Source organism: Blastomyces gilchristii (genome assembly GCF_000003855.2).
Source record: "Blastomyces gilchristii SLH14081 genomic scaffold supercont1.3, whole genome shotgun sequence".
Lineage (NCBI taxonomy): Eukaryota > Fungi > Ascomycota > Eurotiomycetes > Onygenales > Ajellomycetaceae > Blastomyces > Blastomyces gilchristii.
In genome coordinates, this window is record NW_003101680.1 from 5,406,958 (window position 1) to 5,425,177 (window position 18,220).

General features: G+C 41.9%; 2 protein-coding genes across 3 annotated transcripts; one reads left to right on the forward strand and one right to left on the reverse strand.

Moving 5' to 3' along the window:
* The first annotated feature begins 2,252 nt into the window (after window positions 1–2,252).
* Window positions 2,253–4,227, forward strand: BDBG_02567 (amidohydrolase). The gene has a single exon (XM_002627850.2). It carries the CDS (start codon window positions 2,608–2,610, stop codon window positions 3,994–3,996), a length of 1,389 nt encoding a protein of 462 aa, XP_002627896.1. The 5' UTR covers window positions 2,253–2,607; the 3' UTR covers window positions 3,997–4,227.
* BDBG_02568 lies at window positions 2,531–10,278 on the reverse strand. Of its 2 annotated transcripts, XM_031720843.1 has the most exons (3): window positions 8,280–10,278; window positions 4,043–8,170; window positions 2,531–3,978 (listed from the first exon to the last, which is right to left on the reverse strand). In XM_031720843.1, exons 1-2 carry the CDS (start codon window positions 9,101–9,103, stop codon window positions 5,167–5,169), a joined length of 3,828 nt encoding a protein of 1,275 aa, XP_031577163.1. In that variant the 5' UTR covers window positions 9,104–10,278; the 3' UTR covers window positions 2,531–3,978; window positions 4,043–5,166. The 2 variants fall into 2 exon arrangements, with proteins under 2 accessions (XP_031577163.1, XP_002627897.1); XM_002627851.2 differs by lacking the exon at window positions 2,531–3,978 and having other exon boundaries at window positions 3,987–8,170; window positions 8,280–10,182.
* Between the last annotated feature and the right edge of the window lie 7,942 nt (window positions 10,279–18,220).

Genomic DNA, 18,220 nt, shown 5'->3' on the forward strand with positions numbered 1-18,220 from the left:
CTCTCCCCATTATTCCTTGTCCCGCCTGTCCTCCCCCAGGAAGATATGGTTCATTCACCCGTAGCGTAGGGCCTAGCGGGATCTCTTTGCTTTCTGCACACCCGTCCCTGTTTCGGCTCGGGTGTTCCTAAAAATTGCGTCTGAATTGATGACAACTCTGTATCACAATAGAAGTCACTGCGCACTGCCTAAACAGAGCTTTTTTGAATATCCCTTCATAAAATTTGTGATGATGGCTTGTTTCAAAGTGCGCCCTCTCTGTGTCGGGCAACCTTATCAACATAGTAGAATATGTAGGTTTTCTTGTTCTGTTGGTGTAAGTTCCTATCTATCCTCCGACACATACGGGAGTAAGTTATTAGCCACTTTGCTTGAGATTGACCTTGCCAAGTCCCGCTAACCTCTAGTTAGTTAACTATATGGATGCACTAATCTCAAATAGGAAATCATGAGATCAATTCTTTCAATTTGCTAGAACAACATTTCTTTGAATCTCTTATAGTAACTACTGCGTATATCAATTCAATTATTTCAGTGCTATCAGAAGAGCGACATAACGGTAATGATCTTTTGGTAGAATGATTTTTTATTTTCATATCTCAACTGAAAGAGTGCAAAGTGTCAGCTCAAAAAAGATCGTTAAAAATAAACATTGTGATGTTTTTGAAATATTAATAAACGTCCAAGTATATATTAATATAAAAATCTTCATATGATTGAGAGGAGGGGAAGGGGGGGGCGCCGGGAATATAGGGGCTAGCAGGCAGGTCGGCAGCTAGCTAGCTAGGAATCTCGATCTCGCGGATATGAGAGGCAGGCCGGAAGCGGCAGCTGTCAATCTCTATTCTCATAGAGATCCGGCAGATATCGGGAGGCAGGAAGGCAGGTGAATTATTACCTCTAAATATTAGTGATCTTCAAATTATAGTATCTCAATAAATATATATCATTAAAATTTCTACCATAGATAGCACAAAATGAAGCTAGCTAGAGAGACAAAGAATCTAAATAATAGTTTTATAATACTTGAAGAAATTGAAGAAATATTTAGTGTAGATGTATGAGATTGAAGATGATGATATCTTTTGTACGACAGTACGAGGGGCTTGGCTTCTCACAAGGCATTTCTTCTCAAGAATTCTGTACAAATATTAAGTGGCAGACCCTCATTAATCCGAAAGTAGAGGGCTGAGCATGCTGATAATGAGAAACACACGGGTTAAGTCCATTTTTATTCAATTCATTCATTGCCGTGTAGATATGCGCCCAGGCATGCTAACATGTTAGTTTCACCAAAGCTAAAATCTATAAATAGTGCCGGGGGGGGTTCAACCGTATGTAACTGCGTAGGTAGGTAAGGTAAGGTTATGCTATGCGCCCATCTGAGACTGGCAGCAACCAGCAACCGCCAATCATGAATCATCAACCAGCATATTCCTCTCCAGGTTCCCGGTTCCCGGTTTCTAGTCCCGCTCCGAATCCCCCGTCCCACTCCTCGCTTGAAGCTTGGCGCCCAGTGTCTACTCCGTACCGTAGTTACCGTACAACAACCCTTTATTCTGCGGCAAGGCAGACTGACGAGTGTACGGAGTACCTTGCTCTGTGTTAACTAAAGTAGTTATCGACATTATTTAATATTGTTTCGAAATCTCCCTGTTTCACCCTGTTGGCGCAGAGGGATCTCTTCCTTGTTCCCCTTTTTCTTGCTTCTTTTAGATTAAATTGTTGTTTTACTGCATTTCCTTCTTATTCCCATTTTTGGTTATATATTTACAATTTATTAATATCCCTACATGCCTCCTCGTACATCTAATATGTGATCGCGTCGTGTTGCACTGCCGTTAAGTAATGGGAATATCAATTGATGGTCATAATATTAGTATGGCCAAACAGTGTTCGAACATATTGCCTAGTTACCTACGCTGTAAACCCGCAAGCCGATTACTCTGGAGACGCACTCTGGAGACGCACATAGCTTCAAAAGTAGATAGATATATCCAGTTACTTTTTTCCCTCAGCCCTCCTTATTTACCAATCTCAATATATATGTCTGTCTGCCTGCCATTCACTATTTCCGTTCGAGCTTGTGGTCAGCATCTTGATGACTTACGTTAATCAAAAAGAGCTTAGCCCTAATCGATTTTGCCAAATGCGGTAATTCTCTCATCACACCCCCTCCATGGCTTCCAAGGCTAACAGCGGCTAGGTATATATATATATATTATATATACATAAAATGTTACCATAGATTAGGTTATCTGATCGGATAACTAGCACATCAACGCCGAAAATGGCCCCGAGGGATAATAAGCGGGTGATCCTGGAGGGGCGTATCTGGGTAACCCCCCCCCCCCATTCTTCTAGTAGACTTCTACCCCGCATGCAATTGAGCTTAGAGAAACTCAGAAATGAAAGTAACTCAACCGAGGAAGCAGACCACTGTTTCCTACAGAGGACTATGGTGGTCGTGGGAAGCAAAACAACAAATTATATATATTATATTAAATTGAAATAAATCAATCAATCTAGCCACCAATTAACCACTGTCCTTTTCTCTTTACACCGTGCCAGTCAGCGCCTATCACGTTGAAATCGCTTAAAGCTACCATGACCTCCTTTTCTGTGGAGGAAATATCCCAGGCAGTAGAGCGGCACCGTCCGGCTTTCGCCCCGTATGAAGAGCTGTACAAACACCTGCACGCCCACCCAGAACTCTCCCACCAAGAATTCAACACTGCTAAATATGTCGCGAACAAGCTCCAACAGCTGAGCATCCCAGACCTCCAAATCCACACAGGAATCGGCGGCACCGGCGTCGTCGCCGTCCTCAGAAATAACAGCAACAGCAACAGCAATGATGGCCAGAATGGGCCAGCAGGCCCAACAGTCCTCCTCCGCGCCGAACTCGATGGGCTCCCAGTCCACGAGCAGACCAACCTCCACTACGCCAGCAAACAAACAACCCAGGACGCCAATGACGACAACAAATTAAAACCCACCATGCACGCCTGCGGCCACGACATGCACATGGCCTGCCTCCTCGCCGCAACAGAGGCCCTCACATCCACACCCCTCCGCGCCCGCTGGCACGGCACGCTCGTGATCCTCTTCCAGCCCGCCGAGGAGAGCGGCGACGGTGCCACCGGCATGATATCCGATGGCCTCTTCTCGCCCAACTCGCCACACAAAATCCCCATCCCCGACGTCTTCCTGGGCCAGCACGTCCTCGCGGCCCGCGCGGGCACCATGGGCATGAAGCCGGGCGCGCAGATGGCCGCCTCGGACTGTCTCAAGGTCACCTTCCACGGGCGCGGCGGCCACGCCTCCATGCCTCAGTTCACCATCGACCCGATCGTCATGGCCAGCAGCGCCGTGGTGCGGCTGCAGACCATCGCCAGCCGCGAGGTGACCTCGGGCAGCGTCGAGGGGCTCGGCGTCGTGTCCGTCGGCAGCCTGCATGCGGGCAGCGCGCCGAATATCATCCCCGCCACGGCGGAGATGGAGGTGAATGTGCGCACGGCGGATGAGGAGACGCGTGCGAGGGTGCTGGCGTCCGTGGAGCGGATTGTGCGTGCGGAGAGCATGGCGAGCGGGGCGGAGAGGGAGCCGGAGATCAGGCGCACGTTGAGTTTCCCTGTTACGGTGAACGATGGGGCGGTTACGGAGAGGTTAGGGGTTACCTTTGAGCGGCTGTTTGGTGATGGCGGGTCCGGGGAGGGTGGGGGCCTGTTTCGCTTCTGCCCGGATTGGCCGCGAAGCAATGCGTCGGAGGACTTTGGGTGTCTGGGTGCGGCGGTAGGGAAGCTGAGTTGTTTTTGGTTTTTTGGCGGCGTGGATCCGCAGGTGTGGGATGAGGCGGAGAGGAATGGGACGATTGCGAAGGATGTTCCTGTGAATCATTCGCCGTTTTATGCGCCGGTTATCCAGCCCACTATGCGGGTGGGGATTGATGCGTTGGTTGGAGCGGCGTTGACATTTCTGGGGAAGAGGGGGTGAAAAATTAACGCTTTCCACAGTGATTGGGGAGATTGTAGACATTTACTTTTATGACTTTTAATATTTGATAATGTACCTATTATGATATAGACAAAACAAACTGAGTGATCCAAATTTGAATCAAGTAGAGGGTGGGACTTGCATGAATACAAAAATTCACTTGATTGCTGCTGTAGAACACAACGAACAGCTAGCTATATGAAAGAAGGCTATGCACAAACCCAACAGAGGGTCAATATGAAAATAAGTAAATGATTCCGAAAATCCCACCGCGTAAGCATGTAAAGCGCAGTCTATAAATTAAAACTAACATATAATTTATAGAGAGAAAAGGAAAAAGCTAGGAGATTCAAAGAAGCAATTCAAAGGACCAACTTGTTAATGACCTAATCAATCTATCCTCAGAAGAAGAACCCAACCAATTTCCTTTCCTGCGCCTGCTTGAAGAAACTATGCGTATGTAGATGGGGTAACTAAAATTGGGAGACTAAAGTGGAAGGGGAAAGGAAGAAAAAGGCTTAACATAAATCCACAGACGGGGGGGAGGGGGATGGAGAGAGGAAAGTAGTATTGCAACGGGATGATGTGACAGGCTTGGGACTGGGCTTTCTTTCGGTCTCTCCTCCATTTTCTAGTAATTTGTAGCATAGTGTGGCCCTCCTTTTATCTTTTATATAAAAAGGAAGGGAAGGTGAGCCGTGGAGAGGGAGAGGCGAGGATAGAGGAGAGGCTCAGTTGCATTTAAGACGTGATAAAGATAAGGCAGGTAGGGTGGTAGGTAGCGCGGGCATGAATGAAGACGATACATTTGGAAATTATGAACATTCAATGCGTATGTGTGTTGTGTGTACGGAGTATATGGGGTATGCATGCGGAATGTCGAGCGTATCTGTCCAGTTCATGATGGTAAGGTCTCCCTAAAACCCAACCAGAGTTCATGAATATAGGACGAGGGACAAACAGGAGGAAAAATAATAGTTAACGCCTAGGTATATGCATGCTTCCCAACCCTTTGCCCAAACATGCAGATAGAGAAAAAGAAATAAAGAAAATTAAAAATAAAAACCATACCAAACCAGAAACGTCAAAAGATATATATAAACATGCTTATCCAAGGGGAGGAATAGAAAATGAAATATAACCACCACCTCTACTTCCCATGCAGTCTATTCATATCATCCTCTTCGACTTATCGACCGGACATGAACTCCGTTTCCCAAAAACAATGCCTTCATCTTCCTCATCATCATCCTCATCATCATCCTCGTCATCGCAGTCATACCTGCACTCATCGTCATGCGGTCTGTCAGCCTGCATTTTTCGAGCTGTGACTGTGTCTCCAGTGCTAAGAAGCGGTGGTACCTGCCCCGAGCCATCTAGCTCCTTCTCCCTCTCTGCCTTGTAGGTGTAAAACCCATCGGCAGATAGAGACGAGGCACCCGAGATTACTGATGGAATACTGGGGTGCGAGGCGGAATGCGACATCCCGCTTGTGAGCTCGTCGGCCGACGATGAGGATATAGTGAGCGCTGACGGAGGTGAGGTGATTGGCTCTCCTACCGGATACTTGAATGACAGGCTTTGTTCTCGGCCTGTTCGATGCGATTCAGTATCAATAGAAGAAAGCATGCCCCGAGCAGATAACGAGCCGCCGCGTTCAGTCGAATCCTTGCACAACGGGGAGCCTGCTTGAGCGTGATGCTTTCGATCTTGATGCTGCATTCGTTGCCGTAGGAGTGTCTCACGTGTTACGTAGAACGACTCAGCTGGAGCATCAGGGGCCTGTCGATGAAAGAGGGATTGGCGGCGTGATAAGGTACTTGCTCCAGTGGGTTCGTCATGGCCCGCCGATGATGATGATGAAAGAGAGGCTGATGATGGACCTCGGGTTAAGTCGGGAGATTGGACAACGCCTGTGGCAGACGCTGTACTAACTGCAACAACTGGACCGGAATGGGCGTCACCATCTACTGATCGAGCACCTGTAGACGGAGATCTCTCACTTCGCCAATCAGGGTTCTGCCAACCCCATCCTAGACGATGTCCGGCTCCCCCTAACATACCGCCAATGCTAGACGTTGGTAGTGTTTCGGAAGGTGTTGTTGTTCGAGGCCGTACCAGAGCCACATCCGTAGTCAATGGGCGGATCGTCTTGGTGGACTCAGAACTCGAAAACGTCGATGATGATGTGTCAGAAAGGTTGGGGCGGCGTCCTGCGCTTGGGAGGTGGTCCTTCGGAAACGAGATTAAACTGGCATTGCTCCCCCTTCTATAGAAGCCACGGTCCTCGGACGAAATAGGGCTCGCAAGCGAGTTATCTGAAAGTGGGAGTCCATGATCTCTTAAAGCTCGGAGAGGAGACCACGGTTCGGAATCAAATTTGATCGGAGCTTTGCTGCTGCCCTCAATGTCATTGTCCTTGGAAGAAGCAACACTATTCGAGGATGGAGAAGATATCATCCTGTTAGGAGTAGCTATAGTAGGCGCTCGTCTCCGCCCATCTTTCGATCGTCCAAAAATCGAGCCGCCCCATTTAGCCACATTTGACCGAACTCGTTCAATAAAAGGCATTTTCGTGACAGCCTGTGTGACTTCTTCTTTCGAGACCTCGATCCTCTTGCCCTTGCTCTGGTAACTCGGATCCGTCGTTTCGAGCCATCGCTGCTTGTCAGGGATATCACGAAGCACCCAAGGGTGATGCTTAATCTCCTTCAAAGTTATCCGCTTGGAAGGATCCTTCGTGAGTAAGCGCCTCAAAAGATCACATAACTCATCATCGATATCTTCATAGACAAGTTCATCATCTGTTCGCTTGTTGCTGTTCATCACATGCTGAGGGTTTGATGACCAGCTGGATGGGGTGTCCACCTCCACTGCCTTTAGACGTTTACGAGGAATGAACACTTCATTCTTCACGATATTGTGGAACAATTTATACTCATCTTCGCAAAGGAATGGTAGCCTTCCGAAAATCATTCCGTATAGCGTAACACCTAGCGACCAAACATCGATTGCGCCCGTGATTTTCGGAACGTTGCCAATTTGGTCCTCAAATTCCGACCCTGTATAGCAGAGTTCCGGTGCATAAAAAGCTGGCGTTCCAACAGTTTTGGAGAGTTCCCGGGCGTCATCGAGTTCGGTGGCATCTGTCTCCGCAACTCGCTCCTCATCACCATCCCGGATAGGTCGTCCTAGGTAGGATACACCAAAGTCGGATATTTTCACCCGGCGATCTCCTGTGACTAGTAGATTTGCTGGTTTAATGTCTCGATGTATGATACCTTGGTAGTGAAGATACTCCAGTCCGAGCACAGAATCTCTAAATGCACATCGGGCCTGGGATAGTGTCAAGCATGGGACATACATCTCATCGTCGTCGGACAGAAGTTCCGGCTCTGAAGAATGAGAGGTAAAAAGGCTTGAGACTGTACTCTGACGTCGTTCAAGTTGAGTCTCAGCCGCATATGCACCATACATGCTTCCTTCTACGGCCGCCAGAACCGTATCACGTAACCTACTATCCAGCTCATTCGCAGAGGCGAAAGATTTGCTGGTTAGTTCGGGCGTGCTGGAGCCGTCATGAATGTGAGGCGGGATCTCAGGACCCATTTCGTCATCCGATACTCCACCGTGTTCCAAACTCCACGCAGGAACACCCGAGAACTGTGGCGCAATTGACTTTCGCTTCTTACGGGAAATTTCTTTCTGTCGCCTTAACTGGTATTGCCTCTGAATCTCCTCCATGAGAAAGGGGGAGTCCGTAATTCCTTGCTTTTCGTGATCGAGCCTGAATTTATCCGTGGCCACAATATCCCGAAGGCCCTTTTTGCGCCAGACGATCTCGCCATTCTCCACATACTCTAACACAATATAAACCTTCTGCTGGTTTGGGTCGTCAATCACCTCAAGCAGACTGACAACATTCTCATGTCTGGCTTTCTTGAGAATGGCAACCTCCTTCTTGACTTTATCTTCAGGATTGCCCAGTTTACCTAACCGACGACGTTTCGAATACCTTTGGACGATTTTAATTGCTACTTTCTTTCCAGTCCTCATATGGCGGCCAAGTTTTACCTTCCCGTGCTCGCCTCGTCCCAGTTCATCGAGGATTTCGTACTCGTTAATTAGCTTGTTGCCGGTGAGCATGTCGCGATCAACCTCAACTGTGTGTGTTCTGCAAATCCATACATCAGAGATAAGCTCACTCCAGTACCGAGGGATCAAATAACAAAAAGATTTGTCACAGTAGAAGAACATTACAAAATTTCCAAGGTAGGACTCACTCTTTTGGCTCTTGAAGATGGGTGGGATGTAGGTAAGAAAACGAAGCACGGCCTTCTGCGGTTTTCGGTGGAGATGGATGAGAGGAACGAGAGGAGAAAAGGCCAGGGCTCGATATCGGAGTGTTCCCAGTGGTGCGCGAGCCTAGTACGTGAGAGCCAGAATCTCGAGTAGCCCATGATGGACTCGAGGCAGATAAGGGGTAGGGTGATGGGTAGGAGCTGCGTGAGCGGAGATGCGGTTGAGGGCGAGTTGGGTGAACTTGTGACTGAAGAACAGCGTAAGATTGGTCCGGATAGACCGGTAGGTCATTGACTGAGTGCCCAGCGCGATGCGACGGAGTGGGATGTTCCGATAGAGGGCTTAGGGGAGGATTGGATGATTCAGGGACTTTTGGAGTCGTCAACTGTGGTGCTGGAGATGTTCCAACGTAAGGGCTCGAATAGTCCGTCGCAGGTTCCAGACCAGCATGGTCTGCTAAGGAGAGTAACGAGCTTGATGAAGTGTTGGTTGACGAGCTCCGGGATGCGTTCGAAGAGTGTGGGCGAAAAGGGAACACATGAAGCCTGTGGGCTAAACCACGACGTTCCTCTAGCCGGCCATCAGGCTGAGTGCCCCTCTGGCGGCTTATCCCACCAGGCATCTGTCTTGAGTTGGCGCCACTTGTGAGGGAGAATCTCCGCGACCTCGACGTCCTACCGGAGGTATCTGAAACTTCTTCACGTTCTAAGAGCGTAGAGCTATCGAGGGATTGATGTGACCCTCGTCGACCTCGGCCGTCCGAGTTATTCGATGAGCTGACAGGCGATTTCCCTAAACGGTCCATCTTACAAACTGCTTCTAGCTTTTGTTTGTCTACCGTGCCTTTTCGATGTTTCTTTATCTTGATTGAAAAGCACCTCGTATCCTCGCTATCGTCGTCGTTCAGGAGATGTGCAGGCGATCCGAGTCACTGTTACAGGAACGACCACGGAAAGAGAGGCATGATAAAAATCACCGTTCCTGTTGAGCGAACCAGCAGACGAGTGTTAAATCCTCATCCCTTATAATTTGGTTGCTCATCCGTAACGCGATCGGAGGTTGTTCTTTTTTTTTTTTTCCTTTTTGTTTTTTGTTTTTGATGTTCTTTTTTTCGTTGCGAGGGGGTAGTAGGCCAGCTATCTAGCCCTGCAATCGAAGACCTGAAGGGGGATTCACTTGCACATTTAATAAAAGGCAGCGAGAACGAAGCAGGTTGACGGTTTGCTGGGCAGAGGTGGACTTGTGGTGGAAGGCGGAAAGTGGGGGCACGGAAATGAAATTCCTCAGCCCGGGAAGGTCAAAGTCGGCTAATAGAGAAGTTGTTAAAAAGAGACAATGTAAGTAGACAATGGGTGGGTAAGTGTTGCAGGAATGGTCGTTGATGGGACACAGACTCGCGGGCGACGAGCGAGGGAGGCAAAATAACCAAGATGGCGGGTGGGTTGTAGTGAAGCCAAAGGAACGTCGATCAATAAAAGCCGATAGGAAGGAGAGATTAGAAGACGAAGAAGGATTGAGAAATATATCCTGTTTGATAGCAAAAGGGAATGCTATTTAATTGCTGAGCTTCCGGGGAGGCAGAGGAAATGGGAGGGGGAGGGAGGTTTGATGGAGAGCAAAGACTTTGATTGATTGAAGGTTGATTGAGGTTTGATGGACGACGACGACGACGACGGATGCTGGGGCGGCTTGAGGATCTGGCGGGTCGGGCGATGTCTGGTTGGTCAGTATTCTGTACGCGTATCGGTCACGTAAACAATGGGACGGTATGGAGCGGTAAGGGTGGGTATGTAATAAGGGGTAATGTAATGTATGTAAAACCGTTGTATCTGTATCAAGTTTCTGGACTGCACTATTTTTTTGTCTTGCTGGATTGGATTGGCGATGGGAGCTACTTGGACTCATAGGATGATAGGAGGGGGGAATTCCATATTGTCCAGGCCCTAGGCCCGGTACTAGGCGAGGTCGAACTGACTACGGAGTAGCTTGCTGAAAAGGGCCGGTTCCTGCTGCAAGTCGTGGCTTTGACCCTTCACTAGTTTTACTGAGCCCTTGTGAGATGGGGCAAAGCAAGCCTTTCCCAAGGTAATGTACATGTACATTACATACGTTACATGTACTCTGTACGCAGCGTACAGTACGGAGCACATACCTCGGGAACAGATTGGAGCGGCGTTGCGGTTGAGCAACCCACAGACCCTCTTCGTACTGCTCTTACCGTACACTAGTAAGAGCCGCCCTGCTTAAGGCCTCAGCTCTCGGCTGGATTATTCGCCGCTTACATAACTATACAGTAGTTACTCTTGGAGGATAACGTTGTTGTGTTGTGTTGTAATCTAACTACGCGAGTTACACTAAATGGATAGGTTGGGGTGGCACGTGACTAGGGTAGGTGTAGTAATCACCAACACCCCCCCTTGCTACACCGTGGCCTATAATAAGCCGCCACCCGGGGCCTCCCTCATCCTCAAATCTTTCAAAAATGCAATAATAATTAATTACATGAATCAGACCCTGATTTCCTCATTAGAAAAGATGTCTGTACAGCAATAATCATAAAAATCAAGAAATATATATAAAATTCATTGATTTACTGTATTATTATTATTATTTAATTATTTCTTTCTGATCTCTTTTAAATCAATTCTTTTAACAAAATCTTCAAATGCAGGCTTCATCAGTGACTTGATAAGTCTGTCAGCTATATTCACTGTAGAATTAACATATTTCATCATGATTTTCCCTTTTTCAATCAAATTATAAAGAATATGATATCTAATCTTAATGTGATGTGATCTTCATGTTAAGAATTCTTTCTTTGCTAGATCAATTGCTCTCTTATTATCAACTTATAGATGTAAGCATATTTTCACTTTTTCATCATTCATTAACTCAGTATTATATAACATATCATTCAATCAGATTATCTTATAAGCTGTCTTACTAGCTGCAATATATTCAGCTTCTGTGATTAATTTGATAATAGATGTCTGTCTCTGTAACTACTATGAGATCAGTGACCTGTTAATCAATATAACATAGCTAATAGTTAATTTATATTAAGAATCTGCCTCTGTTCAGTTCAAATCACAGTATATCACAGAACTCAGATCATCTTCTATCTTCTTCTTATACAATATATCATGATTTTTCATCTTCTTAATATAATATAGAACATGCTTCAACACTGTTCAACATACTTTATATGAATATAAGTTAAAATATAAGAGATAGTTAACTGCAAATATCAGATCTGATCAGCTGCTTGAGATTAAATACTGTAATAATCTCAATTCTTAATAATATCTTGTAGCTGTAAAGTTATCATTCAATTCACTATTCTCATCAGATGAAAATTTCAGTTGTATATCTGTTATTATAGAAGTCTTCACAGAATTCATCTTATTTATGCTGAAATCTTCAAGAATCTTCTTAATATAATAACTCTGTGTAACTGCTAGATCATTATTTCTCTGATATTTAATCTTTATTTCAAGATATGACTTAGTCTCTTTAATATTCTTTGTCTCAAATCTCTTTACAATCTCTCTTAATACTCAGTCTAATTACTGTTCTTGAGATTCTGTCACTCAACAATCATTGATATGTAATATCAGATAGATCTTGTGAACAGAGTAATATAGAAATTCACTGTTATAAAATGATATCTTGAATCTTAATATGATGAGATGTTTTATTACTAGAAAATACTATACTCTTATAACTTACTTCATTTTATATAGACTCTGATAAAGTAGTCTCATCAAGTTCTCTCTGTCATACTTAATATCTGTGAGTAGTTATATATAGATTATCTCATTCTGTGATAGTATATTATTCAAAAATGTAAATACATAGTCAATTAATTTAATCTTTCATTCTTTAGTAGTTGATATAATGAATAGACTATGTGATGTAGACTCTGATATTACTGCAGTATACAATTTTATATAATGAATACTCTGCTATTATAAGAACTCTCTAATCACTCAGTAAGCTCTAAAGTGAATAATTTCTCTCTTATTATTGAATTTTCAATTATATACTCATTTATCTGTAAGAATATTCATTTTCAGAGTCTTCTCAATAATAATATATATCTTCTTCTATTCAAATATCTTAATCTTCTTTTTTATTATCTTATATTAATAGTCTCAGTCTGAGCTTCTTTTGACTTCTATCAGTGTAGTTAATTAATCTGTCAGAATACTTAGAACAGAATTATTCTTATTAATAAGATCTTCAGACTCTTTATTCATAACAAGCTATATATAAGAATAAGTGCTCGCAGGTGATTATTCAGGTGTTTGCAGCTTGGCATGATATGTACTGTTAACTACTAGAAGTGTTCACAGTAGAAAGATAAATGTAGAGGTCAAGTGTATAATAGTATTCAAGCTGAGTTATGAATAGTATTCACAAACTCCAGTCTATATAGTTGTGTGTAGTCAAGGGCCGCTAGCTCTATTGATTACATGAGAGATAGAAATAGAGATAAAGAATTCATAAGAAGCAGAATTTCTTACATACCTCTCTCTCTCTAAGGCTTTGTTCATGAAGCCTTTCACTGAGTGACTTCATAGTCAGCTCAGCACTGCAGTGATACTCACTAAAAACCCTTCATATCTGTAAAAAACCTCAGTGAGGAAAAATCCCTTGTTATTATAAAGAGAAAAGAGTCTGTCACTCAGTTTCTTGTTCTGTGAGATTCTTTATGATCTACAGATTCTTCTCTGACTATCATGCAGATTTATCTCATATCTTTCATACAGAAGAGTTTCAGTTGACTCTTAATCATTTTCACAAGATTCTTGTGTGATCATCATACAGATTCATCTCACAGATGAATCACTCTCTATAAGATTACTCTCATCAAAGAGAAATATTCATAAGTTGATCTTTCATTCATTCTTATAAATCATTGCTCTTTGACACTGTAGAATTGTGAGGAATTTTTCATTCTTTCATTAACTCTGTAGAATTGTAGAATCAAGATATTCACAGTCTGTAATCACTCTTTATAGTTATATAGAAAGATTCAGACCTGTGATTCACAATCACTTTTATTTACTAGAGTGATCTGACTGTTCTGCAGAATTACTCACAGTGTAAGTAAACCTCTCTAGAGTAGTATAAATATCTCAGATCTGTCTGTAGAATCTTATCTTCTTTTTTCTTTTTCTATAACAGCTTTCATCTTTATAAACTGTGAGTATTCTCATTCATTCATGAAGTGTTTTTACTCAGATAACAGAGAGAGAGTGTTTCTGACAATGTCTGTATATTGATTCAAGAACTTCTCAAGAATAAAAATTTTTTTAATTTCAATATCTTTATAAACAATGTCTGGCTGTCACTGAGCTTCTTATGAGTGTTCTCACATCTTCTTCAGTTGCTTTTTATCAGCTGATGAAGCAGGGACACTGCTGTTCATAACTGTATCTTCACTCTTCTCAGCCCTGCCACTGCATCTGATCTTTGAGCCAGCAGCTCATTTCATTCCTTCCTCAGGCCAGTTCCTGACTTCAAGCAGTGCAGTTCTTCTCTTTACTGTAAGTCTTCTCATAAGTAATTTCTTACAGACTCTAGCTAATAGTTCTTGTAAAGCTCTCAGTGTTGTCAGTGTCTTCTGCAGCTCTGCAGACCTATGATCATTCTCTCTCTGCCTGCACAATCTCTGACCAGATATATGCAAATATACCTAGGTTCTCTATCAATGATTCTCACACTGCAGCGCATTTCTGCAATCTCATTGTCAATGAGAGATGAGTTCTCAGATACTTATAAAATCTGAGTAGTCAAGACAATGTGAATATCATGAATTTGTGATGAGAGTTAATCTGAGCAGATGAGCTCTCTCTTCACATTCTTATTGTTTCTGAGCTGAATACTCCAGCATAACTAAGAGAGTGAACACAGCTTCATAAGAGATATCTGGTTATATATACAGATGATCAGTCTTCAAGACTCTGCTACAACTGCATGCACTCTGATGTCTGACTTCTCTGAAGTCTGTGCATTTCTGACAGTCTTCATATCAAATGTAATAATTGTCTGTATCACAGACATGATACTCTCTGCTTCTTTGAAGAGAAAAATTAATAGTTGTGAGAGAATTGAGTGTCATAAGTGTTAATAGTATAAGTGTGGATTTTCTTTATTTTTTCTTTATTAGTCTCTAAATTGCATTTACAGCCCTGTTTATTTTCTTATTTTTTAGCTTTAATAAGAACATGTTTTCTTCTTTTCTTGCATACACTGCAGACTGTTCATCTCAGTAGAAACTCATCATCTTATAGACTAGAATTTGTAAATGACAGTGTTAATATCTTTATTATAATCAGATTCTTAGTGAAGATTATATCATTCTGACTTATCAGAATTCACAGTATGAAAGTCATGTCTCAGCTTCTGCAGATATCTTATCTGTCTGAATGATTCTTAAGTGAACTCATTCATCTTGTCAGAATACTCTTATCACTGAATTTTGAATCAGAGCTTATAATCTCACTTCTCTGAGTTAATAATTTCTTTAATCTGATATTCTCTTTCACTCTCTAGTGCTTTATAAATAGAGTGATGAGTCACAGGATTCTCTTCTGAGAATTCCTTATATTTACAGAGTAAAGAGACATGAAAAACATTGTACATCTGTAACTCAAGTGACAGTTTCAATCTGTAGAACTGTGAGTTAACTTTCTTCATAATCTTACAAGACTCTGTCTGCAAGAGATTCAGCTTCTTACTAGATCTCTATATAATGATGTTTTCTAGACTCAGTCAGACTCTATCATCTTTCTTGAAACTCTTTATAATATGCTTAAAGTCATAGTATCTCTTCTGATACTCTTGAGTCTTTCTCAAGAATTTGCAGGCTTTCTCCCAGATCTCCTGAATTCTCTCAGCCTGTTTACAGGCATTATCACACTCTATAGTGTACTCTTATGAGTTCATCAAGATCATCTGTGAATGAGTCTCAGTGAGCATCTCAAAGAGAATTTTACCTGTGCTGACATGCTTTGAGTTATTGTACACAAACTCTGTGAGTGATAATCAATACACTCAGTCATTCTGATTATAATTGACAAAGCACTGCAGATACTATTTCAATATACTTATCAGGTATTCTATCTGATCATCTGTCTGTTGATGAAAAGCTGTGCTTAGATCTTATAAAATCTTCAGTATAGTTATCAGATCAGATCAGAACTCTTCTGCAAAGATTGATTCTCTGTCTGAGATAATGTTTGTAGATAACTCATGCAATCAGATCACATCACAGATGAAGATATGAGTTAAATTCTTTGACTTCAAGTTCTTGCAGATGAATATAAAGTGTGTTATCTTGATAAAGTGATTCACTATCATCAGCACACTGTCAAAGCAGGCATCATATATGTTCTTGCTTTCAGAGAGACTTATAAGAGCATTTATTCCTAGCTGTTCTCAAGGTTTCTGCAGAATGAGTAGAGAAGTAAGTTCTTTATATAGTCTGAACTGCATTATCTGCAAATCCTGATAAATAGTATAAGAATTTACTATCTTCTTCACAAGTTCTCACATCTTCAGTCAGAAGTATTTCCTTATAAGCAGCTCATGAGTTCTAGTATCTATAAAATAATCTGCTAGAGAAGAGTTATAATACCTTTTAATAAGTTCTATATATAGAAACTCATTCACAGGCACATAAATCCAGCCCTCTCTTCATAAGAGATTATTTAAGTCTCTTCAATTCTTTGTTTCTGCAGGATTGATCTCTGCTGTAAGCAGTTTCTGAATATACTGAGCATATTCATTCTTCAGTTGCAGTTCAGACAATCTGAATAGAAGATTTTATGAAGACTTGTACTCTGTTTCTTCTTACATCAGATCTTCTGCAGCACTTCTCAAAGTCTGCAAACTCTTCAGATTATAGATACTCTCTTCAAGGATTCTCATGAAGATTCTCAGAGTGTTGACTCTCAGTGTCATAGAGAGTAGTTGTACAGACTTCTTTTCTCTCTTTTCTCTCTTCTCTTACAGAGAATTGAGAGACTCTTCAGTTAATCTCTTTATAACACTCAGTCTGAGCATCTTACAAAGCTTTTCTGTCTTCTCTAGTCTCTCTGTGTCTGTCACTCTGATCTTCTTAATATAGTCTGATCTGTGAGAGAATCTGTCTGCTGAGTTCTTAGTTCTCTTGATATATTCTATCTTAAATCAGAACTCACTCAGTCTCTGAGCTCAGTGAATCTACTGCTATGAGAGTTTCTTGATTGAAATAAACTGTCATAAGCTGTTATAATTAGTTCTAATAGTAATCACTGTCATGAGGCTCTCAAAGTAGTGACATCAGTGATAGAAGAATTTCACTATTATAAGAAGCTTCTGATCATGAATGCTATAGTTGATCTCTGTAAGTTGCATCTTTCATGAGAAAAAGATCACTGAAACTCAGTTCTCATTTGACTGTAGTTGCAAGACTATTTCTGAAATCACAAAGAAGAAGACATCTATCTTCAATCTGATTAAAAGCAAGAGATTAAAGTGGAACAGCATCACTGTATCTGTGAATATCTGTTTCAATCTTGCAAAGACTCTGTAAGCTTCTGAGATAAGAAAGTTCTTACAGTTCTTTCTTCTTAACAATCTTTTCATTCTCTATTTACAGAATAACTTTTTCTTATTTTCACTCTTCAGTATGTCTGTAAGAGTTAAGAAGATTCTTATAAATACAAAGATAAATCATCTATAGAAATTCATAAAGCTCAGAAAGATCTGAATCTCATGAATACTAGTTAGCTTCAGTCATGATAGAATAGTCTCAATCTATGAAGATTTCATCTGAATATCATCTGCAGTGATTATATATTCTAGGAAATTAATCTGACAGACACTGAAGTTGCACTTTATAAGCTTAATATACAGTTCTGTCTCATCTAAGGCCTTTAACACACTTCACACATGCTCAGTGTGTTCTTCCTTCTTCATGAAGTACATCATCACATCATTCAGATATATTATCACAAAGACATTCAGATATATGTGAAGTGTTTTATTAATGAAAGACTGAAATACTGTGAGAGTATTAGTCAGATCAAAAGACATCACTAGATATTCAAACAATCTCAGTGCAGTTCTAAAGACAGTCTTTCATTCATTCTCAGACTGTATTCACAGCTGTGTATATATATTAATTATATTCAGTTGTGTGAATATGACAGCTTCTGTGAGACAGTTGATTACATTCTTAATCAGAGACAGAGAATAGCAGCTCTTTGTTATCTTGAAGTTCAGATTGCAGTAGTCTACACACAATCTGAGATCTTCATTCTTCTTCTTCACAAATATCACAGAGGCTCCTGCAGAGGCCTGTGAAGATCAGATGAAGTCATTCTTCAGATTCTTCTTCACATAGGTCTGCAAGACCTCTGTCTCATGATGAGAGAGCTTATAGATTAATTCTCAGAAGGGTTTCTATTCTTCTATCAAATCTATTATCAGATTCTTCTCACAGTGAGGAGAAAGCTCAGCTGCCTTAGCTGAGCTGAACATCTCTGCAAGATCTCAGTATTTCTCTGATATCTGAAGCTCAGTTTCCATGATCATGAGATTCTCAGACACTTGTAAAGTCATCATATAGATGAGCTTATCTTCTCTAATTAACTCTACAGCATCAACTGCTTCTATCTCTGTGAGTGAGTCTGTCAACACTGATTGAAAGTATAAATCTGACTCACAGACAGCTATGTGCAGATTGTATCTTTGAAGTTATATAAGTCTCAAATACATGTCATCTGTGATATCTGTGATAATCACAGTTTTCACAAATCTTCTCCAGATTTCAGAGAGATCTTGTAATTCAAAGATGACTTTTATAAGTCTCTCAGTTCTCAGATCTGAGTTCTCATGCTCTGCTTATTATAAGAGCAGGTTCTCAGTC